Below are 24,076 nucleotides of genomic sequence, written 5' to 3'. Positions count from 1 at the left end.
TTTTTATGTGTATTTAAATAGCGAAAAAGTTGGGGCAGAGATTATTTTATATGTAAAAGACCTTACACGCTTAAATTAAAGTAATGTATGGATTTTATATTAATATATTTGCATTTGCTGATGCCGTTGTACCCTGTAGTGCCCATTTAACGCTAATCGGTCCCCGCGGTGCTTTTATTGTGAAAGGTCCCACCGGAACCTCTATTGTTCAAACGGCTGCTTTGACACAGGTCTGAAGCCCAACGTGGAGGAGAGGATGTGGGTATGCTGACATCTGCAAGCCAGAGGTTTGAGTGGAAGACGACCGCAGTCAGGCTGACTAACAACGGCCTCAGCTACATCGAGGAAACTCCGAGACATGTAACTTGTGTCGAAGGTGAGCTAAAACAAGCTAACGTCGTACTTTGTCGAGCGAAATGTGCTTTTCTGACTGTCGCGTACGTCATGTTCAAAGTGTAGTTTGTTTGTTAGCGTTGTCGTTAAGTTGACTTCCTCTCTTGTTTACCAGTAAAGTCACGCATTTGGTCAGCGTAGATGTTTGACAACGAAGTTAATGCTAACGTTAAAACAACAGTTGGTGATATGTGGCTGCTAATATCCGTTTGTTGTGAATGCCTCTTTGAAAGTTGACATTTGTCATTATTCTTGAGTCACTGCTGCGTTAATCAGCATATTTAATGCAGCATTGATTGAGAGCTCCCACCCTCCTGTCGACTTAAACTGATTTTAATCCCAACATTGGTTTATTTGACAGTTAAAGAGACTTGTTGCTTAACTGTGTGTGTGTGTGTGTACTCGTGACAGGGACTCACTACTTGTCTCTACTCTCTCTCAACACCTGTGAAACCTCTTCCCTCACACATCTGATATTATGTCCTAAAGAGAAAAGATGGAGAGCCATAGGATGACAATCATTCAATACACATAATGAGAACATTGGCTTTTACTTCTGCTTTCAAATGGAGCTTTTTTTGGCATCCCATTAAGATAAAAGGAACTTGTCATACTGTAGCTCTGTTTTTTAGTTTAAGCCTGTTTGGGTTTATTTGGATGTGCGTCATTGTGGTGCAAAAAATCTCCATCCAGCTTTTAAATTAAGCCTGTCATTCTTCATCACAGCTTGGCTACTTTAAAACAGTTGCTGTCAGTGTTGTGTACACGTAATGTAAGCAGCCGAGAGATGTTTGTGTTGCTGAGAGGAGTCAGTGATCCTGTCTTGTGGGTCTCCTGCAGACTGAAAGGGGCCAACCGGTTAGTGGGGAGCGATGCTTTGCTTTTTGACTGCTGTTTGTGTAACCTGTTCCACTGGTGCTTGTTGGATATTTGTCCCTCTCTCTCTCTCGACAGGCTGATGAGGAAATGAGACAGATATTGTACAGTGTGCTGTTCAGTCTTGACTAACCATGGAGAACACCGGAGTCTCTCTCCTGTGCCACATAGTTAACCTGAAATCTGAGAATCAAGCGGCTCCAGCATCATGCCTAGTTTGTTTCTTCTGTATCACTGTAACATAAATCGTCCATTTTTTCATTGCTCTCTCTTTTTATAGTCCTGTTAGCATGACAGGGCGAAACATGCACCACAGATTGCAGCTTGGGAAGCAAATACAAATCCTATCCCTCGCCCATTTTTTTTTTTTTTGTTTCATTCCCTCTTAGCCAAAAAGAAGTGGGGCAGGATTTTAAGTCGCATCTTAGGCTTCTGTAACCAACTGCTCGTTCCAAACGGCTCCCCAGTAAGGCTATCAGATTCAGAGAGAGTGGAAGGTGTGATGGACAGCCAATAAAAGGGGGTTTTGTCTGCAAGCGTCTCCATTTTGTAACCTCAGGACTCCCGATGCCTCTGGCCACGGCCCAGACTGGAGTGAAAGGGCTTTGCTGCTGCCTTGAAGGACTTGCAGTGGAAATGGAGTTTCCCCTGGCTCTGTACCATGAACGTATAGACTCTCACAGCACTTTGCACGCACACCTTTATTGGAGTGTTTCCTCTAAAGCTATGTAAAACCACACTCTTCCCAGAATTAACCACAATTTTGCAGAATTAGGAAATCCTTGTGCTGATGCTGTGAGGAAGGAAAAGCACTGTTGGTGTGTGTGTGTGTGTGTGTGTGTGTGTGTGTGTGTGTGTGTGTGTGTGTGTGTGTGTGTGCACGCACTTCAGTATTGCTGCTAAGCCTGGCTGGCACTGGCTGGCACAACTGTAAATGGCACCCTACTCTAATATTAATGCAACACAATTATGTGATTACATTCAGTTCAGTGTCAACGCAGCTAAGTGGTGTATTTTTTTATTTAAACGGCAGCCCTCTTCAAATCCTGACGTGCAAAGCTGATCTGTCAGACACAGATGTCTAAATTGCCATCTTTGTGTACCTATAAACCCTGGCTAATCCTATTTCTAACTCAGCAAAAAAAGGATTCATCCTTGTGCAAATATTCTGGCCAGGTTTTTGGCATACTACTTTTTTTTGGGGGGCTCAGTGGAAAGGAAATGGAAACCCGAAAATGAACTTCAAATCGCCCGATTCTTAATCTAATTGTAAACAAAAAGGCTAGCTGAGGCCTGACTGTTTTATTACTGTCAAGGTTGTAAAATATGTGTTACTTATCATGTTAAGATATCACACAAGGGCTGGGAATGCTGGAGAACAAGTTGTACATCCTAGCTGTAGCTAAAAGTGACATGTTTGGGGGTGGGGGGAGCTGATCTTGTGGACCAGATTTAAAGGAGCAGTGTGTAGGATTAAGTGGAATCTAACATAAGGACTGCAAACTGCAATTATCTAAAACCTCTCCCGGTTAGGTTTCCTTCAGTGTTCATTGTTCTGGAGGTTTTTACGGGGTGCTGAATTATCCACAGGGGTCTCTTTCTCTCCGAAACATACAGATCAGGTAATTGAAACCGTTGAAAACATTGTACAAAGCACTGTTTAGCTTGATTCAGACGAGCCGCTAGCTCATCACCTGCTAATGTATGCTCACCTTTTTCCTCTGATAACTTTAGATCCAGATGTTCAAGACGTTTTCACCAGGAACAGAATTATCCACAGAGGTCTGTTCCTCTCCAAAACTAGCTGACGGGGTGATTTTAAATTGGTGAAAACACAGAATAAAGCAGTTTTCTGTTAAAAATCTGTTTTTCTGATGCTGTTGGGCTTGTCATGGAGGGGCTACTAACTATAGCTGCCGACGCGGAAACGTGACTAGTAGGGCTATTCACGTTTCCGCCGTCAGAGCTATTTTTTCATGATTATACACTAAAGAAAACATTCTTATTATATTCCATTTCTGCCAATATATATCCCCCTAAATTCTAATCACTGGACCTTAAAGGTTTTCCTGGTAGTGGTGCACAGTTTGGGTAAAACTCCTTATTTATACTGTGCTGCAGTGTGACTGAAACTGCAGCACTGTAATGAAGTTCATCTGGTTAACACATCTCTCATTGGAGTGTATCACAGTCCTAATTTAGTCAGCACATTACTGTACTGAAAGCCATAATTTAGCCTCTTCCATCTTTGCAATTTGTGTTTGATGAGCATCTTAATGCAGCCCTGAGCATGCGATTATATTTATGATGTCGGTGTTGATTACTACGGGCCTGCTCTGTCGGAGCTGTGTCCTCGGGGCACTTGCAAATTTAGAGGCAAGCACTGTCTTACTTGGGTGTAAGCGTTTAGGTGACTAACTTCACTTCATTGTAAATGGGTTTGTTTCTTGATTAACCTCATTCTTATAGGGAGAGCTGTGATTAAAGAGTTCAATCTTGTAAATCTCCTCCTGTCAGTGGTAGGAACTTGGTGCAACGGTTGGATTTTTCCTCACAACTCTCCTTCTTTTCTCTCCATTTTATGTTTCTTCCATGTTGTATAGAACATCTGAATGATCAGGTTTTATATCATTCTGTGTCTCTTTCTCCTCTCCAGACGTTTGTGTCCCGTAGGGCACCCCGAAGCTCAGCCAGTCACGGTGCCTCCTTGGGCTTTCTGTCATGAGGGGGCGTTGCTCTCGAAAACTTGGTGTGCTGGCCAAGGCTGGCTTCCTGCTCTGGGTGCTGTGGCTGGGCTACCTTCTGTTAGCGCGCTCCTCTTTCCCCTCCGCTTCCTCTTTGGAGGAAGAAGACGAAGACCCCCATGTCCTGGTGAGACAGCTCTCCATAGAGGAGAATGGGGCTGATGGACAGCTGGCTAGGCCCCTGTACATTAAGCCATCACCAGACAACAATGCACCAGGGGAGTGGGGTCGGGCCACTCACCTCAACCTCAGCCCTGAGGAAAAGAAGCTGGAGCAGGACAGTGTGGAGCGCTATGCTATCAATATCTATGTCAGTGATAAGATTTCACTTCATCGGCACATCCAGGACCACAGGATGCATGAGTGAGTAGACCAAAAAGGCATCACACAAATGAACGACAGAAAGTTGACACATTGTTTTCCAGAAAATCACTAATTCTTCTTCTATTGATTGCTAATGTGTTTGAAGTTCTAACATATATGTGTCTCTGGTTTTGGAAGCTGCATGGAGCTGATAGCTATACTACAACTGTGTCAGGGATAAATTACTCAATAGAGATTAAGTTGAGCTCTTTACTGGGATCAGTTTTCCACTGACAGTTAGAAACAAGGATGAAAGCTCTCGGGATGCATTGCAGGGCTTATTGAGGCTGGTGTAAGCAGCTCTCTGCCTGAATGGATTTATTCCATCCACAGTTGTTGTCCACAGCTATTCTCAGCTCAGCCCCTGTGATGACACACAAAGTATGATGTCTTTTATTAATAGTTCCTACTTCCGCCTTCGCCTCGTCCCTGACTGGCTCTAATGAAACCCAGATGTGGTATCCATCGGTGTGGTGGGAATCATCATTTGTGTAAAAACCATGTGTTTGTTATAAATGCCCTGGAGTGTCCCAGTTAAGCACGGCCTCTCTTTAGCAGTCCTATGATTACATCTAAGGACATATTTTCCCAAATTGCTGGCATTAAACATGTCATGCTAAATCTTCCAAATTGGACTTAAAATTACAGACACAGAGAAATTAATCTTGCCATGGTGAAACTGAATTAAAGCATTTTACCAGCGAGACGTCTGCACATCCAAAGGTAGACTGATAAGATGCTTTGATCTTCTCAGTGGGCTGAGGAAACTGCCAGGAAGGTTGAAAGTCAGACCCTGTGTGCTTATGCAAGGATAGTGTTCAAACAAGAGATATCTTTATCAGTTCTTTAGCATAATGGCATTCTGCGGTAACATGTAAATGTTTTGAAACAGGGCCACCGCACTGTGCAGAGTGACATTTTTAAAAAGTGCACAATTGAAAAGACACAGAGAGGAGTGAGTTACAGCTGTAGCAGTGATGAAGTGCAGTTTTGGTGTCATGGAGCTCATATGCTTCAGTGTCCGTCCGCCCATACCATGACGGAGGTGCATGATTCAAGACACAGTGGTGCTCTCTGCTATTTTTGCATCAACATGTTCATGATCTAAGAGGCTTGTGTTGTGCATGAGTCGCGGGCTAGTTTAACTTAAACTGCATGAGAGATTACATGTTTCATAGACTGTTTCAGACTTGACAACATTAACATTCTGTATGGGTCCGTTTGTGCAGTCCTGTTGGAATGTTATGCAGTGTATGCGAATGTCATCAGCTGACAAGGAACTTATAAAAGAGAGTGTCTCGGCCGCTATCTTGGAAGCAGTCAAGCTAAAAACTCAGAGCTGCCCACCCGCTGGAGCGACTCTCTCATTTTACAGCTAAACAGTGCACTAAAAAATGTTTCTAAAAGCATTTGAGGAGGAGAAATAGGCAATGCAGTAAAGAATCTGCATTCATATTTGATCACAGCTGCCTAGGTTGGCAGTTTGACCGCAGTTCACGAGCAGTGATTGACATGATTCACGGCTGTGTTCAAGCACCGCGGTAGATTCTAGCAAATGTCATAAGATGCACAGTGAATGGGAGGTGAAACCTGAGACTATCTGTCTCATGTGCTTCCTTGTGGATGTGGTGACAGTTTCAGCAAGTATGACAAGAAGGTGTTTTTATGTAAGTCACTAATTGTGTCTTTAAAGGCATTTAAACAAAGGGACGACAGAAAACTGGGTGTAGTTATTTCCACACAAAGCTCGGCATTTATCAATGTGGAAATGAGTGGAGGCTGTCCCACCTCGTGTATGCAAGTTTGAATCATGTTGGGCTGGCAGTGCAGCATAGTAAATCTGTCTGAGTTGGAGAATTATTAGACCGTATTCTGACTGACATCTAGGTATTTACAGCCACGTATTAATCATCTTACAAATGTATAGTCGCCACATCGACGTGCACTCTCTATCACAGCTCGCAGCTGCCTGGCTCTGTGGGACTGGCTCCAGGCTGACTGAAGGATGAACATTGCTTGTGCCCAGCTCTATTTGAAACTTCTTTTTTAAACACTGACAAACCTATGTCATTCATCATTGAATCATCATTAAAAAGAAATAAGTAAACTTTGCCACAACCTGACCAGAACCAGTTGGCGAAATTAGACCTGGGACGTCAGCGTTTCCATTTCTAGCTTAGTGAAGTTTCTCTTCTTGGCCGTGTTTTGTCTCTCCATGTTGTTAACTCTAGGGGTGAGGCCTCTAAACCGAGAATATATCGGGGCGGGATATTTAAATGACAATTGTTTTCAAATGCCACGTTTATCAACACCAGATTATTCCTATGTTGTGACTGGCGAGATAAGAACATTTCATGAATCACACACGAACCCTATTGTAAGACGACTTTAATGCTTGCACTGGTTTGTGAGATGGGTTGATAAATGAGGGCCGGTGTTTTTTCCACAGCTGATGATAGAAGCAGCGAAGACGTGAGCCATTTAGCTTCCTTCTCATCTCTGTTGAGAGTTGCACATGCGCACTAGAATAACAATTCACTTAAGTCTTTGTTGTTATGTGATAAGCATAGATAAATAAAACAATTTGTATAAAGGCTATTAAAAATTGACTTCGGGTAAGTGGATTTCCGACCCACTTGCTTGACCAGGCAAGTAAAAAGAGAAAAAAGCCCATTAATATTGAACCCTGCACAATGACATCAGTTTCCTTCAGGGAGCAGGTTTTGTGGCAGACTTTGGACTGCTGCTCATGAAGGAAGGGAAACTATCTTGTTTGATTAGTCATGACTAATGCTAGGGCGTAACACATTTATTCTGATCCCAAACCACACACCAGTGTCACTGCTGTGGGTTTAGCCGTTGGCTACAAAATTATCAGAAGTCATCTAGCCTGTGGCAGTGGTTACACTCTCTGTGTCGTACGCCACTGATTCATAAATAATAGAGCCAGTTTGCCCTTTCTCATGTTCTCTCTCTCTCTCTCTCTCTCTCTCTCTCTCTCGTGCCCTCTTTTGTTCTCTTCCCCTCGAGTTATTAGTTTATAGTTTTTCGCTTTGATTTTCATCCAGTGCTGCCCCTGTCCTCTCTCTCTGTTCTGCTCTTTTCGTCTCTGTTTGTTCAAGTTTCTGTGGTCTCTCCCAGAGCACTGCTGTGGTATGTTGCTCACTGGTGTGATACCCTCCCCACCCCCATCCATATTTCTGCGGCTCTTTATTGTTTTAATGACTGCCATCTGGATTAAGACCAGATACCTCCTCCTGCCACAATAGTTGCTGAAGCTGCTCTGACCGAATGGAAAAAAATCATGTCTTGCTTGTATGAGTTCATTTAGGATGCTTTTGTTTTTCTTTTTATAAATATGCACTGTATACGTGTACTGTTGCTTATGTCAACTCTGTCTGTCTTCCCCCAACTCAACAACCCACCCACGCAATCATACCTCAGATGCCGAAGTAAGAAGTTTGACTACCGGCGTTTACCCACAACCTCTGTGATCATAGCCTTCTACAACGAGGCCTGGTCCACCCTGCTGCGGACCATTCACAGCGTCCTGGAGACCACACCTGCCATCCTGTTGAAAGAGATCATCCTCGTCGATGACTACAGTGACCGAGGTCCGACACACTACACTGATACATAAACCAATGCGCTGTTTTTTGTCTGTAAAAATTTAAACTGACAGAAAAAGTCTTTCAGGCTCCGAAACAAAGAGGCCTGACAGCATTGGCCTAGTTTAGTAAAGCGGACAAACTAAATTTCAGTTGTGCTTTGATTTCTTCACACTGACAGTGAGCGAGAGCAGGACTCTGCTATATTAAGATAAAAGATGCTATCTGCAGAGCAGTGAATAAATAATGCCTCTTGATATATTCTGAAAGCAATTAGAAAAAACATGCTCAGAAGTGGTTTGGACACATTCCTTTAATGATGAAATAATGTGTAAAGTTACCTGCAGGCGTACTGGAAGTGATTTACTTTGTTTTTGGGTATTTTTTAAAGGAGCAGTTCACCCCAAAATCTAAAATACATTTTCAGCTCGTTCTTGTGACAGCGCGAGATGTAAACATTAATGGCATCTTCCTGGACTGAGCTTTAACATTAGCTACCTCAGGGTGCTAGGTGAGCTAGCATTAGATGCACACTACACGGAAGGGCAATGAGGCACAATAAGGCACGCGTACAGAATATCTGGAGGTAAAAATTTCAGCACTAGGTACCTACTTGTTCTTGCTCTTCCTCTAGATGAAGGGACAGCTGAAGCATGCACATAGTGAGGATGAACCCATCGGTTTTGTGGGTTCAGCATTAATTTCTCCTCCATTGTTGTTCAGCAATGTGACAGTTGGTCTTTGTGGTATTTGTCCTGCCCCTCGTCCACTGTGATTGTTAAAGTTTCCACTCTTAGCGACTACAAAAAATGGCAAACGTGCAGCGCTCAGTGCAGAATAGACACTCAGCATCTTGTCACGCTGCTTGTGTGAGTAGCAAAGTGTAATTACACTAAAAAACCTAAACAAAGCGGTAGTGGCAGCTGCTTGTCATCACCTGCCGTTGGCTTATCAGTAGTGTGGTATTGCAGTAATGTGGTTATGGCAACAGCTCTACTTTAAGTGCCACAAGCTGAGTACCATCAAGTTCCACTATACTGGAAAGAAGGCAGACATATCTACAGCTGATATCTCCAACACTCTGCAACTCACACCAAAATAATCTAGACTGATAAATAGCACTACAGGTAAGAGGAAAAATATGAGTTTTTAATTTTGGGGTGAACTGTCCCTTTAAAGGTTAAACCGCAGGGGGTTTTGTAAAACTGCTGCAATCATTAATAGAAAAGAGCAAGTTCTTGGCAACGTAATTGCTAATTATTTGTCTTACTCCATGTCAGCCCCCCTGCTTCTCTGCTCCAGCTTCTAATTGTCTGTGTGTGTGTGTGCGTGCGTGCGTGCGTGCGTGCGTGCGTGCATGCGTTAATATGAGGTTTCCCTTTGATAGCAGGCTCTTATTTCCAGGACATTTTCTTTTAATCTTAAAAACAAGAAGGCAAAACATGAAGCACTGCCTATCATTCTTGAGTCTTGAATGTAGCTGCACAGTGTTAGCCTCTATATGACACAGGTATGCAATTCAGTTTGAATCGTATACAACTCAAAGGTCAACTTACTAGCTTTTCCTAGCTTTCAGCCGCATCTCACGGTCTCCACCAGCAACCCCTGTGAATGATACTACTTTGTCTCAGAAACCAGATATAGGAGTCGCTTGATGTCTGCCTGTCTTAATGGAATTAGTATTCGGTCCCAGGGAGTCTAGTCTGTGTGTATAGGAGACATTACACCATAATGATTACTTCAGTGTGCACTGAGCTGCCATGACATCATTTCCTCTCCCCTGACCACCCTGACCAAATGGAATGCCTGACACGCCACTCCCGAACCAGAACGGTTACTGCAGACAGACAGACAGACAGTGACTGGAGGACTGCCTCTAAGGTTTCTAATGTGACTGAACAGGGTCTAGCATACCAAGCATTGCTTATGCCACTCACCTGATGTTTAAGGTTACGTCACTGTGAAATGTATTTAAAAAGCAGTAATTCATTCATGTCGCAACACAAATATGTAACTAAAAAGGAGTTCCTGGTATTTCTAAAGACAATAATCACTCCACTCTACAACCTTTGATCCTATTTAAGCTATCTGTTAGGCTCAACAAGCTTTATGAGCCACTGATTTGGCAGTAGCTTGTGTATTTCTCAGCTGGTTTTGGCATTTTCCTGTCCTCTAGTGGCTGACAAGCAATTAAGGCAGCTTTATAGAATAATAAGCTCCATGTAGGATAAAGAAATAACATCAATTTAATGTTACATGTGATAATTGTGTGTGTTTGTGGTGTAAAAATAGGCTACCTGAAATCCAAACTAGCCGAATACATCAGTAATCTGGAACGCGTGCGTCTCATCCGCACCAACAAAAGGGAGGGACTGGTCCGGGCACGTCTCATCGGTGCCACTTATGCCACTGGTGACGTACTGACGTTTCTTGACTGCCACTGTGAGTGTGTCCCTGGCTGGATCGAGCCTCTGCTGGAAAGGTAGGTTTACTAAATTAGATGATTAAGAGCTCTCTGAGAATCTTTTGTATTTGTACGACTGAATAAAAAATTACTCTCTTCCTGTTCTCTGAACGTTACCGGCCATGCTTTGTGTCTAGGATCGGGGAGAATGCCAGTACCATTGTGTGCCCAGTGATCGACACCATCGACTGGAACACCTTTGAGTTTTACATGCAAACAGACGAGCCAATGATCGGAGGTTTTGACTGGAGACTCACCTTTCAGTGGCACTCGGTCCCCGAAGTGGAACGCAAGAGGCGCAAGTCTCGCATTGACCCCATCAGGTGACAGTATGGTACTTCACAAAGTCTGCTCTCAGGGGGAGATCACTTTATCAGATTGGCACGTACCAGTGTAGAGCTCTGCTCTCAAAAATGTAATACACCTCTCGCTGCTAATTTGTCACTGCACGTGTTGTATTACTGTATTAATTACTTCCTACATTTTCACTGCTGTTACACCCTGACAATGTTAGACTGAACTCTCAAACAGTAGGATCAATAAAGCAACGTAATTAGGAGAATCTGTTTAAATATGTTGGTTTTAACCAGCTCATACTTAAATAAAGAGAAACTTCACACAGAATCTTAAGTGCATTCCAATACCCATACTACCATACTATTTTTAATGTGTCAAATGCACTGTACCAAAAATACCAAGATGTGTTACTGCATCCAAGCCAGCATGCTTTTCTGGCTGTTCTGTCCCACAGTCCTAAAGATAAGTCACATCAACTGAACTGCAGATGACAGCTCGCTGACTGCTGACAGAAGCCACAAAAATAATCATAAAGTTAATAACAACAAAATGAAATATCTATGAGAATAACAGCTAAAATGTAATACAATTCATACTAACAATATCACTTTTTGAATGGTTGAGGAAGCACAGAGAGACGGGCCATCCTGCCTGTGTAAAATGAAACCTCGATTAGCAGTGTTCACAGTTTGGGGCATGGTATTTTGTGTTGTTCTACACTGTGTCATCTGCTGTTGTCAAAGCCAACTCACACAGCTGATTCAGACAATGGCAGCACTCACCTCTTCCTGGTTGCCTCCTCAGCAGGGGGGCAGAAGTGTGAGGAAGGCTCAAGCACCTGATTAAGATGAGTGTATGTATTACTGATTAACTGATAGTAAGTTGTGTTTTCCACCTAATTACCCGCAGCAGGAAGGGTATGTAAGGCAGGTAGTTGCTTTTAGTGTAAATTGGTGTTGGTGTGTCTCTTAAAACCACCACCGGTTAATTGGACATCCCCCTCAACAGCCCTAATGTCTTGACTACTGTAACTGTTGTGTGGGAGGTATCAGTCTTTCCCAGGTCCCCTGAAGCTGAAGACTTTCCACTGGTGCCAAAAGAGAGATCGTATATTGTACTGGAGACCAAAAATGAAACTGATACTGACATAATTTTTTCGTTTTGAACAAAGCAAACTTGGAGCTTGTTGTTAAGCTCTTGATTTATATCTGCAGGGCCTCCTCTTCTTACCTCTCTGCTGTGTACTTTTCAGCCATATGCTCAAAATGCATTTTAAGCTGTTTCACCTCACTGGTCAAGGCCTTGTTATCACTCTCCAAAGCTCCCAGTTTTGGTCCAGGTCTATCCAGACACAGTTTGAAGCTTCTCTTCCAATTCAAATGTTGCATTGTCCCCCCAGAAGAGATCTTGAGCTCCTCCTGGGTGTGGACATCGTTTTCTTCTTGAGCAACTATATGGGGCTTCTGAATGTCATCGTCTTGCTGCATTGCAGTGACTTTCTCTGTGCTTCCTTTGAAAGTAAAGTTATTCTCTTTTCAGCTCATTGGAAGTTTCTCTATGCGACTAATCAAGGCTCTGTCCTCCCTCTCCAAGGCTTCGAATAAAGCTTCGAGCATATCCAGACTTTTTAATTTGTCTGTTTGGAGCTTCTCTTCCAAGTCACATCTGACTTGTTGGAGGACGTTGTCTCCCTCAGAGATCTTGGCCTTCTCCTGGGCACAGAAAGCATTTTCTTGTTTTTTGGACTCTTCTTTGACCATCACGTAATTCTCTCTTCTTCTCTGCAGCTCATTTTAAGTTGTAAGTCTCTCTCCAAAGCTTTGAGTTCAGGCACAAGTGAACTGGAGGTGCTCTTTGAGCTTTTTTGGGTAGTTGCACTTGGCTTCCGGAGTTGTGATCTCGTGTTTCCTATTTCCAGATGTCTTCAAGTCACTAAATATACCGATTTTTGTTTGTCAAACGCTCTGTGTGTCTGCCAGATATAAATATGATTCTCAGAGCCCGGCAGGCCAAACAAGCTGATGTGCCAATGGAATGTTTGTTTAATGTCAGAGATTAACAGGAAACCAGGCATGAATGTACTTCAGCTTCACTGTTCTAAGGTTTATCTCATTGATAGAAGTCTTCCTGTGTACTGATCACCCTCCTTCAGTTGTAGCAGAGTTTTGTTGCATCACTACTAATGCAAACTGGTTGCTGGTTTTAAACTTTTCATGGGATTTGTTAATGAAAAGATACAATTAGGCTTTGCCCTCAAAGTTAATGCAGTTTCCTGAGGTCTTGAAGGGTAACTCTGCCCTCAAATTCTACCAGAACTCCCTCTTTTTCAGACTGTATGCAATAGATGAGTGAGGGGGGTTCACATTACTGTTTGCCAACCCTAAATATCCTTTAAGCTCTGAATACAGCCCCGTTATCAGTGAGCTCATGTGTAATGTTTCCTGAAGAATAATACATTGTAAGTGTACATTTTGTACCCGCTACACCCTCTAACGGGCACCGCTGTCAGTCAACACAGTCAAGGCTCTTCCTCGGCATCCCGAGACAGATCTTTGCACTCGCTCACCCTGTCAGGAAGTAGCTAGCACACATTGTCAGGAGCTCTGCGTTCACCTCTGACTCTGGCAAATGCCGTTTTGTTGAATCTCCAAGGTACCGTTAGGTGATAACATAAGGATCTGTCAAAGGTCAAGGCGCATGATGATTGCTTTATGATAATGTTATGTGTCCCAACTGGATATGTATTTCTCTCAACAGTATGCACTCTGTAAGGGCAGCTTTATGGAAAGGAAAGAGAAAAAGTATGCAGTTTAGAACGCAGCGAGAAATGGACATCTATGGGTTGAACGGTCTAAGTCTGTTGCACTTCATGTGGAGCAGGATGACCATTAGAGTTATATATAGTTACTCTTTAAAGGCTTTTTTTAAATGAGGTGGTTTACGTCTTTTAAAGGTGGTGTATTAGACAAGTGAGTGAATTAACTTTTAATTAAACAAAGAGCTAAATTATGTCTGTGGAAGGAAATTGAGCATTACCATTATAACGTCACCGTATTTTCACTGTTTCTCCCAGGTCTCCAACAATGGCAGGTGGATTATTTGCTGTGAGCAAGGCCTACTTTGAGCATCTGGGCACATATGACATGGGCATGGAGGTGTGGGGAGGAGAAAACCTGGAGCTGTCCTTCAGGGTGAGTTCAGTGACTCTGTGGTCCTCACTCAAGGAGAACTGCTTTGCCATTACAGTGCCACGAAGCAATATGAGACCAGAGTACGGCTTTTATGTCTGGGAAAGAGTGACTAATCTAGCTTACTTTGTTACCAAAAGCTCTTAGTCACAGACAGAACATCCACTGACTCTGCTTTTTTGTTACTGTAGGAGTAGGCAGAAACATCACTGATGCTGATTGGCTTGAAGAGAATTGTTTTTGTCAAAGGGTATGCCCCTGATCATTTGATTCATTTATCTGACAGCTGACAGTCAGTGGGTAGTTGGTGTGAGAGAGACACATGTCAGTGTCAGATCACAGTCAGCCATCTGAAACCGCACCCTGATATTGGCTGATACCTTGTTGTGACGTCGGTGTCGCTTTTCACTTGTTTGCGTCAATCAAATTGGCCCAGATTTTAGGCTATGTGTGAGTTTGTCGCAGGAGCACGCAAGGGTAGGCAATGTAAATTGTTTGTGCATGATTTATAGTGTGTATGTGGTTTTGTTGTGAAGACGAATAGGCTGTTCCCCTGAGCGATGTGTTATGCATGTGGAAATAAAAATGCGTCTCGCTGGGACTTTTTGGCATACATAATTTATGTTTAGTGAATTGGTTTTCAACCCTGAGTGCAAAAAAAAAAAAAATGGTGTGGGGTAAAATGCCCAGTGAATTAAGATGGAAGGGGCTGTAATGTAATGGCTGTTTGGCTATGGACGTATGATCATAATTTTGCCTTGTGCTATTGGAACATATCTCAGCCAAGTATTAAGAAATATCGTGATCACAACCTTTCATTCTTTAAAGGCTGTTCTTGTTTTACCTTTTTGTTTTTCCATGGTGGAAGATCAAGCAATTACACAATGCAAATTTCTACCATAAATCCAGGCTGTTTTCAAATGCAGCCTCATGACTCAAGAGGCAGGGGTTGAATTTTCATAGCTTCAAGGTGACGAGCTTTGTTTGTCATTCAGGAAGGATTTCTAGCATTGCATCAGTCATCACAGTCAACACCCATCAAGCAGACACACTGCAAATCACTCTTGTCAAAACATTTACTACTTGCTACCTGCTAGTTTATTGGCAGGAAAGTCAAACAGACAAAGTAATAAATACCAAATTTAAGTGCCAAAGTTCACCAGTTGTGTGAGATATCATTTAGACAATGTACTATGTGGTTAATATTAACCTAATCCGTGTTACAGCTGGTTGTCTGTCATAGTGTAAATCATTGTAGGAGCCTACATTGAAAGATTAATAACGCTGCCATAAATTAGAGTTCATTACTGGCTTCTGTTGTTCTGTATTTATCATTATTTAATCTTATAGTGGATTTATAAAAACTGTATCTCATGAAATATATAAGGCTAAAGGAAGCTAAAAAGGATGTCCTGTGCAACGTCTGCCATGTGTTTAACCCTCCCAGGTGTGGCAGTGTGGGGGCAGCCTGGAGATTCACCCCTGCTCTCATGTGGGCCACGTGTTCCCTAAAAAGGCCCCTTACGCGCGGCCCAACTTCCTCCAGAATACCGTACGAGCTGCGGAGGTTTGGATGGACTCTTATAAACAACACTTCTACAACAGGAATCCCCCAGCCAAAAAGGTAGGACGGTTGCAAATCAAAAGAGCAAAGTTTTTAAACAGTATGTCCAGCTAGATGTGCTGCCGTGATGCTGTCAGGGGGAATGCAAGAAGCTGACCTTATAATACTGTCGGAATAATATTTGGACAAACGGATTCTCAACTGTAGGCGCTCAGCTCTGTCTTGCTACAGAGGGCTCAGGACTAACTTTTTACATAAGCTGTAGTAGACAAACATTTTCATTCAGCGCTTTTTGGCACTGCAATAATACATGTAAAATGTGGGTGTAGGAGATGGGTGTGGAAGTGGTTACCTCCCCACACACACACACCCAAACAAGCGAGCGCTCTCATTTGCAGGATAGAACACACAAGCTGTTAAAACTTTATTTCTTTTACTCAATATTATATTTAACGATAGACTATTACTTGTTCCTGTGAGCTGCGGGTGTCTTTCAGTCTGACTTCTGAATACATGATTGTTCTGGTTCTCATTTTGAATTACTGATATGTTTTAATACAGTGCACTGTTTCACACAAACGCACACCTTAATTTTTTTCGCCCAGGGGCGGGTCTTTTTATAATGCACACTGACAGATCTGCTAAATGTCAGGAATGAAAATGTGAAGTTGCACATGACAGATTTTTGGTCTAGAGCCCTGTTATATTACTGTTTTCATTCAACTTCGACTGAATTAAGCCCTGCAGTGATGCCATGTTACACCTCATAGCACCATGTCAATAAGCTGCAGTGAATGGCTCACCTCTGCTGCTAGGTTTAGATGTTTTATATGATATGATTCCCCCGTGGTGTCAACATACGATGAAACGCTGTCTGTCTGACTGGGTCAGGCATATGTACGAGAGGACGTGCACGAATGCGCACGTGGTAAGTGTGCCTCGTGCCTCTCAGGTTCTGAGTATTGGGCACCATCAAAAATTCATGTATCTCAGTTTCACCTATCTGAAAAAGGTACATTATTAATGTCGGGGATCTTTGATCAAACAATAAATTACCTGGTCAGGGGGAGATTGAACACAGCACTGTCGGAGCAGATCACCAGCTCTAAGTATTATATGCTGCTGTTACATTATGTTAACAAACTGCGGAGCCATGGATAATAAGCTAGTTTTGAAATAGTGCTCAATTCTTTTTCTTAAAGTACATTTAGTGAGTAGTATTAATTTGATATTCAAGTTTTTAAAGATGTTCAAACAGATTGACGACCACTTCACCGTGTCTTCCAGATTTATTGTTATAATCACGTTCTGAGTTGCTGTGCCTACTTGTTTTTACAAGAACACCCAACATTCATTTTTAATTACTATTTGTATCCTGGATGTGAAGATTTATAGCAGAATGATTTAAAGGTTCAGTATACAGTTTTGAAGAAATCTGATGCTTTGGGTTGGTGATTCAGTCCGACTACCAACGCAACATCGTCGGTATTTGACAACCTGGGAATGAGACAAATCTTTAACTGTTTAAAGGATTAAAATATTTATTTGTGTTTGTTTAAGAAACTCAATGCCTTGACTGTTTATCCCAGCAACATTTCCTGTGTGTTCTGATCTTAAAATATTTGAAAAATTTGTGACAGAAATAGTGTATTTGTGAGACGCTGTCGTTACATTCCACCCTCAGGCAGTGCAAAGGTGTGTGAATGTTCTGGACTTTGAATTGCACAAGTTATGGAGTCCTCCACCTCAGCAAACACTGCTATCTGACATATATGGACATAAGGTGCAACTAATAACCTGCTAGTTGTTTTCCTGGTAATCCCGTCATATCCAGGATGTAAATATTTAATTTTACAGTGCAACTGTTACAGTTGTTTTCTTAGACAATGTTACACGCGCCACAAAAGAACAGTGTGTGTATTATAATGAATGTTATCACAGTCAAAAGGTGGTGATGAAGTGATGTTGTCAGGTGTTTAGCATCCTCTCTTGCAGGTTAAGGTGACTTATCATTGTGTGCTTACTTTCCAGGAGACCTATGGGGATATCTCAGAGCGGCTGCTGCTGAGGGAGAGGCTGAAATGCAACAGTTTTGACTGGTATCTAAAGAACATCTACCCTGACCTACATGTACCTGAGGACAGAGGGGGCTGGCACGGGGCTGTGAGTGTCTGCTGTCCGTATCTGTGTTCCATTGTTTGTCCTGTTACAATCAGGTGATGCAGCAGTGTTTCATTCACACCAATCGAAGATCTTGCACTAACCTTTATTGGCGAAAAAAAGAAATGGCATTGCAGTCTTCTTTCCTAATTCCATTTTTTGAGCCTGTGACTGGGTGTCAGGCTGGGGCAGGATATGGGAAAATCCTGTCGAAAGTGAGAAGGCTGGATGAAGATAAACAAAGGCTCTGAAAGCCATTTGGACTGGACTCAAAACCAGTGAAATCCAGGGTTTTAAAGTGATTCAGTTTCAGCAACAAAGATTTAACCACTGTGTGTGAAGAAAGAAGAAAAGGATTGGTAACACTTTACTTGAAGGTATCTACATAAGAGTGACATGACACTGTCATAACTATGACCTGACATGGTCATGAACCTGTCATGAACATTATATACATGTCATAAACGTTTATAACTGCTGTCATTAAGTGTCATTCAGTTATTGTAATGACAAGTTGACATTGTTTGGGTTTTCTTGATTATGACAACTTGACATTAATCAAAGTGACATTACCAGAAGTTGTCTTTGTCATGACAAGTTGACATTAAATCTGTTTGGTATGTCCTTATTGTGACAACTTGACATTAACCAGGATGACATTACCAGAAGATGTCTTTGTCATAGCAATAATAATCATTATGTCAACTTGTCATAAACACAAAAAGAGGTGCATTTCTTGTTAATGTCGAGTTGTTATGACAAAGACATCTTCTGGTAATATCACTTTGATTAATGTCAAGTTGTCATAATCAAGACAACCAAACAATGTCAACTTGTCATTACAAAAACCGAATGACACTTAATGACAGCAGTCATAGATGTTTATGACATGTACATAATGTTCATGACAGGTTCACCACTGTGTCATGTTGTAGTTATGACAGTGTCATGTCACTCTTATGTAGATACCTTCAAGTAAAGTGTTACCAGCGGATTTCTTAAGGCCTTATCATCCAAAAATCGAACACCTTGCCATGTTGCCACGTGACAGCAGTGAAGTCACATGTTATATGTAAAGAAGTCCAAACATCTGAAATGGTATTACTATCTAAAATTTGCCTGCATGCCTACTAACACACAATAACATAACCTGAAAATAGGGTATTTTCTCTGAAGTAGAAATATTGGCAGTTTGATAGGAAAGTAAGGGAAAATGGTCTATTTCATATTGATTGCTTAACAGGTGTGTGTTTATGTAGAAAATAAGCAAACGGCAGGCAGCAGTCTGCTTTTGTTTCAACGTTGTATTTTGGAGACTTTGATTTAATCAGAGGACTGAGTCTACCAGCGTCTGTGGTGCTGTTGTGTGTGTGACCTTGCAGTTTGTCCTGCCTGAAAAGAAATAAAACCAACAACAGAAACTCCTCACAAGAATCAATAAAGCACTGCATTTGAATTTTCATTGATACATATTGTTCTCTTTCCACCAGGTGCGTAGCTCAGGGATACAGTCCGAGTGTCTGGACTACAACTCCCCAGAGCACAGTCCCACTGGTGCCCACCTCTCTCTTTTCGGCTGTCACGGCCAGGGAGGCAACCAGGTAAGTTGAGCGTTTCACACATCATTTATTCTGTCTTTTTCTCCCTCCCTCTCATGCACGTATTCTCTCTTGTCACAATCGTACAACCTCCCTTGGCCCCAGTGGGAGATGTATCTTGAAATGTCAACGCTTTCTGCTAACCCCTAAAGCAAGCTGCCACAGTTGATTCACACTAGAAAATTGCTCTCTGCTGGTCCGTCCAGCATGACTTGAATTTAATGAAGGGAAAAACTAAGTTTGGAATCGTATTCACATATACCCAAAAAAACACTGTGCAAGTAAATCACGGGTACCTTTAAACTGAATGTCTGCCAGCTCCAGTGATGGATGCTTTAGTAACCAGCAGATTATTTGTCTGCGAGGATGTATTTTTAATGCCAGAGTCAGACAAGATGCAGAGCTTCTTTCTGTGAATCTCCAACCTGCTCAATATCTCTGATTACCCCACTGATGCACCGCATCAGGTGTCCCCCGCCACAAAAAGCACCATGTGTGACTGAAAATCAATGTTTGAATGGCTCTCCGCTGAAACAAAAACCACGAGGGCACTTCACTGCCTCCCTCCTGCTCCCCCTTCCCTGGCCCATATAAGAACCACGTTCCATTTAAAAGATACATGAGCCTCGCCGGCAGAATGAATGGCACAGCCTGGGTAAATAAGTTTGAAGCCAGACACAGGGGCCTTGAGTGAGTCTTTTATTAGAAACTACCATTATGGGCCCTAATGCACCTGAAAGATGTATGAGATGTAAAGAGACGCATGGGGAAGTATAAAGATTGATTACCTGACCCTCTGTTTAACAGGGAGCCCAGGGACTGTTGCATCTTTTGTCCCGAGGGGCCAGGATGTTGAAATGACACCAGAGAGGGGAGAGTTGGGTTTATGTTTACGTCTGGTTGATTGAGAGGGCCACGGCCCTGTCTTTACTGATGAGCTCCCTCGACACACATGCAGACACGCCGTGCAATGGTGGCTTAGGCAGGACTTGATCCCACTGCAGCATTAAGAGAAAAACATCCTGTAATCCTATTAGGAAAAAAACATGCCAAACTGCACTATTGTGCTCGCTGAAAAGCTTTCTTAATAAAGCAGAGAGATTAAGGTAGAACGGGAGATGTGCCAAAACAATTGGAAAGGAGGCAGAGCAGTGTTTCACTCAGTCACTGCTGCTTTTGCATTTGGGTTTCTTTCCAAAAAAAGATTCATGCTGCATGTACAGAGCAAACAGTCACATAATCAGGTCTCTCTTCTGCTCCAGTACTTTGAATACACATCACAAAAGGAGATCCGTTTCAACTCGGTGACAGAGCTGTGTGCGGAAGTACCCGAGGGACAGACCTCCATCAGTATGAGACACTGCCCCAATGATGCGGAGCTCAGACCTGCCAGCATCACCTGGGAGTTCAGAATGGTAGGGGTTCACACGCTGATTCCACAAGACTACACTTCACACACATTCTCATCCTACGTCAAATATAAACTTCCTATTTATATCCTTTCAGGACGGGACCATCTACCACCCTCATTCGGACATGTGCATGACAGCCTACCGCACATCAGAGGGCCGCACAGACACCCAGATGAGGCGGTGTTCCCCGGGAGACAAGAATCAGCAGTGGAAGTTTGAGTGGTAGGAGGAGGAAGAGAGAAAGTAGCAGAGAACCTCAAGTGACCTTCTTTTTTTTACCACAGTGCAATTACTACAGTGGATGTCTTCTCTCCAAAACTGCTCTCCATTTGAATGGGAATGGCGAGCAAATGAAAGGTGGTGAAACAGTCACTTTAAGCCAATGAATCACCCAATTCACTGCTTTTATACCCAGCTGAATGACTGAATAAGTGCCGATCCCAGCAGAGTGAATGAGAATTGCAAGGCAAGGTTTGTTCAGCATGAACTTGAGACTTCTGCTTTCGTGTTGCTTTCATCCAAGTGCCTCTGCAACCAGACCGGAGTCCAGTGCACATCCGAAGTGTCATTATTGTCACGTGTTTTTTTTTTGTTTGTTTTTTTATCTAATGCAACAACTGGAAAGCAGTGAAACTGATTTGACAGTCCAGAGCGTGAAGAAGTGCCTTTCAAAGAGAGTTGAAGCATTTCCTAGAAAACATGCAAAATCATGCTGCACTAAAAATGTTACCTTGATGTGCAATTAATATTAATTATTATTGTTAAATCCTTATTCTTGTTTGTTGGGTTGTCAAAAAAAATAAAAAAATAAATAAAAGACAGGCTGCTCAGAGAAGACGTGCCAGGAATGTGAGGTCAGCAGCATTTTGCCCCAAACCAGCTACTTCCTAACATGCTCCATCATGTGAGAGGAAAACGGGAAGAGAGCACCGCGGTCACACTAGACCGCCTCTCAATTCCATGTCGTGTCTGTGAAGCCCGCTTCACGGCATAATGCTGCCTGAACAAGACTTGAAGCATTCATTAAGCATTTGGACTAAGTGCAATTTGCCCCCGAGGGCTGAGTGAGTTGACAGGAATGTTGTAATCTATTCTTCCCTGTTGTGTAAAATTAAGAATACCCTCTAAACTCATCTGTCACTGTGCCTTTGGAAGGTTGTCATCCTTAAAGAACTCGTTTGTGCCGAAATGAAATGTGCCAGCGGATGTCAATTGTATTTAGAGATGTGTTGAAATGCTAAAAACAACACTGGCTTGATACACTTGATTTTATTTAGACACAAAAAGCCTTAAAGGGAGCGCCTGTTTAATTTAATCCTTTAACTTGGCAGTGCCAGACTGTTTGTGAAGACTCCTGTGTGTAAACTGTACTTGAAGCAGCATAAGAAACACTCGTGTTTTATTTTTCTTTCCCCTGTTGGTGTTGCTACTGGGATTCAGTGACCAAGAAATGCAGTGTAACTGTTGCCGATGTTTGTTGAATCGCAGCTGTATTTGCCGGCGACTGCTTATCACTGAGCAATGTTTGGTGTCTGTGCTCCCTTGAGCTCATGAATATGAGATATTCATACAAGTCAACATGTTAAGCTGACTCCTGTTTTGTGTTACTTTTGTACATAATGTTTGGTTAAAGGGACCAGAGTGGGACAGTGCCGTCGCGAAGCACCTTTAAAACTACTGATAATGCATAAAGGGATGATGGGGAGGATTACTTGATATGAAGAAGAGGGTGACTGGAATGGGATGGATGTTTCGATGATGATTAAATCTGTTGGGATGATTGAGAGAATAAAAAACTAACCACAAAAGGACATTGTCGTTTTGCTTTGTTTCTAAAAAGCTTTGCACACATGAGCGCATTATGAGACAATGAGCCTCTGGGCACAGATATGTACAAGGCCCCTCCACCTCTCCTACAAGGAAACAAAAGACATACAGAGACATTGCGGTGGTTTGGGCTCTTTTTCTTGTTTTGCAGCTCTTTGAAGTCGTTATGCATTTTTTTCTGGTCTTGTGTCTCTTGGGGGTTGTTTTTGTACATATGTTGTATCTTTATGTAGTTCCTTGTCCTCTCTTTGAGGTCTTTTTGTGTCTCCTCGTCATTGTTTTGCCCCTTTTTATAGTTATTTTGTGTCGTTACAGTTCCTTGTTCTCTCTTTGCGGTCTTTTTGTGTCTCTGTAGTAATTTTGTGTCTCTATGTCATTGTTTTGCCCTTTTCTTCGTTATTTAGTGTCTCTTTGCAGTTCCTTGTCATCTCTTTGAGGTCTTTTTGTGTCTCTTTGTAGTAATTTGGTGTCTACGTCATTGTTTTGCCCCTTTTTATAGTTATTTAGTGTCTCTTTGCAGTTCCTTGTCCTTTCTTTGAGGTCTTTTTGTGTCATTTTGTACTAATTTTGTGTCTCTTCCTCATTGTTTTGCCCTTTTCGTCGTTATTTAGTGTTTCTTTGCAGTTCCTTGTCATCTCTTTGTGGTCTTTTTGTGTGTCGTACTAATTTTATGTCTTGTCATTGTTTTGCCCATTTTAAAGTTATTTTGTATCTCTTTGCCTTCCTTGTCATCTCTTTGAGGTCTTTTTGTGTCTCTTTGTCATAATTTTGTGTCTCTACATCATTGTTTTGCCCCTTTTTGTATAGTTATTTTGTGTCTCTTTGCAGTTCCTTGTCATCTTTTTGAGGTCTTTTTATGTCTCTTTGCAGTTACTTGTCATCTCTTCCAGGTCTTTTTGTGTCTCTTTGCAGTTCCTTTTCGTCTCTTTGTGGTCTTTTTGTGTCTCTTTGTCATAATTTTGTGTCTCTACATCATTGTTTTGCCCCTTTTTGTATAGTTATTTTGTGTCTCTTTGCAGTTCCTTGTCATCTTTTTGAGGTCTTTTTATGTCTCTTTGCAGTTACTTGTCATCTCTTCCAGGTCTTTTTGTGTCTCTTTGCAGTTCCTTTTCGTCTCTTTGTGGTCTTTTTGTGTCTCTTTGTCATAATTTTGTGTCTCTACATCATTGTTTTGCCCCTTTGTATAGTTATTTTGTGTCTCTTTGCAGTTACTTGTCATATCTTCCAGGTCTTTTTGTGTCTCTTTGCAGTTCCTTTTCGTCTCTTTGTGGTCTTTTTGTGTCTCTTTGTCATAATTTTGTGTCTCTACGTAATTGTTTTGCCCCTTTTGTATAGTTATTTTGTATCTCTTTGCCTTCCTTGTCCTCTCTTTGAGGTCTTTTTATGGTTTTTTTTTCAGTTTCTTTGCAGTTCCTTTTCGTCTCTTCGAGGTCTTTTTGTGTCTCTTTGTCGTAATTTTGTGTCTCTTCGTCATTGTTTTGCCCCTTTTGTATAGTTATTTTGTGTCTCTTTGCAGTTCCTTGTCATCTCTTTGAGGTCTTTTTATGTTTTTTTTGCAGTTTCTTTGCAGTTTCTTTTTGTC

At 42.1% G+C, this 24,076-nt stretch overlaps 1 protein-coding gene across 3 annotated transcripts; it reads left to right on the top strand.

Moving 5' to 3' along the window:
• The first annotated feature begins 232 nt into the window (after positions 1-232).
• poc1bl (POC1 centriolar protein homolog B (Chlamydomonas), like) lies at positions 233-21,637 on the top strand. Of its 3 annotated transcripts, XM_050033837.1 has the most exons (13): positions 241-376; positions 2,803-2,891; positions 3,004-3,051; positions 3,926-4,376; positions 7,821-7,990; positions 10,277-10,466; positions 10,586-10,771; positions 13,819-13,936; positions 15,381-15,557; positions 17,529-17,660; positions 19,148-19,258; positions 20,518-20,670; positions 20,762-21,637. In XM_050033837.1, the coding sequence occupies exons 4-13, from the start codon at positions 3,991-3,993 to the stop codon at positions 20,891-20,893; spliced, it is 1,755 nt and encodes a 584-aa protein (XP_049889794.1). In that variant the 5' UTR covers positions 241-376; positions 2,803-2,891; positions 3,004-3,051; positions 3,926-3,990; the 3' UTR covers positions 20,894-21,637. The 3 variants fall into 3 exon arrangements, with proteins under 3 accessions (XP_049889792.1, XP_049889793.1, XP_049889794.1); XM_050033836.1 differs by lacking the exon at positions 2,803-2,891 and having other exon boundaries at positions 238-376; XM_050033835.1 differs by lacking the exons at positions 2,803-2,891; positions 3,004-3,051 and having other exon boundaries at positions 233-376.
• Positions 21,638-24,076: the final 2,439 nt, after the last annotated feature.

This window comes from Epinephelus moara, chromosome 22, assembly GCF_006386435.1.
Source record: "Epinephelus moara isolate mb chromosome 22, YSFRI_EMoa_1.0, whole genome shotgun sequence".
Taxonomy (NCBI): Eukaryota; Metazoa; Chordata; class Actinopteri; order Perciformes; family Serranidae; genus Epinephelus; species Epinephelus moara.
Note: the sequence above shows the minus strand (reverse complement) of the source record. Positions and strands in the feature narration are given on the sequence as shown.

Excerpts from the sequence above, each read along its gene's own strand:
- poc1bl (XM_050033835.1), top strand. The coding sequence starts at position 3,991 with ATGAGGGGGCGTTGCTCTCGAAAACTTGGTGTGCTGGCCAAGGCTGGC. Across the intron at positions 4,377-7,820 it reads CAGGACCACAGGATGCATGA|ATGCCGAAGTAAGAAGTTTG; the intron begins GTGAGTAGACCA and ends ATCATACCTCAG. Across the intron at positions 17,661-19,147 it reads GAGGGGGCTGGCACGGGGCT|GTGCGTAGCTCAGGGATACA; the intron begins GTGAGTGTCTGC and ends TCTTTCCACCAG.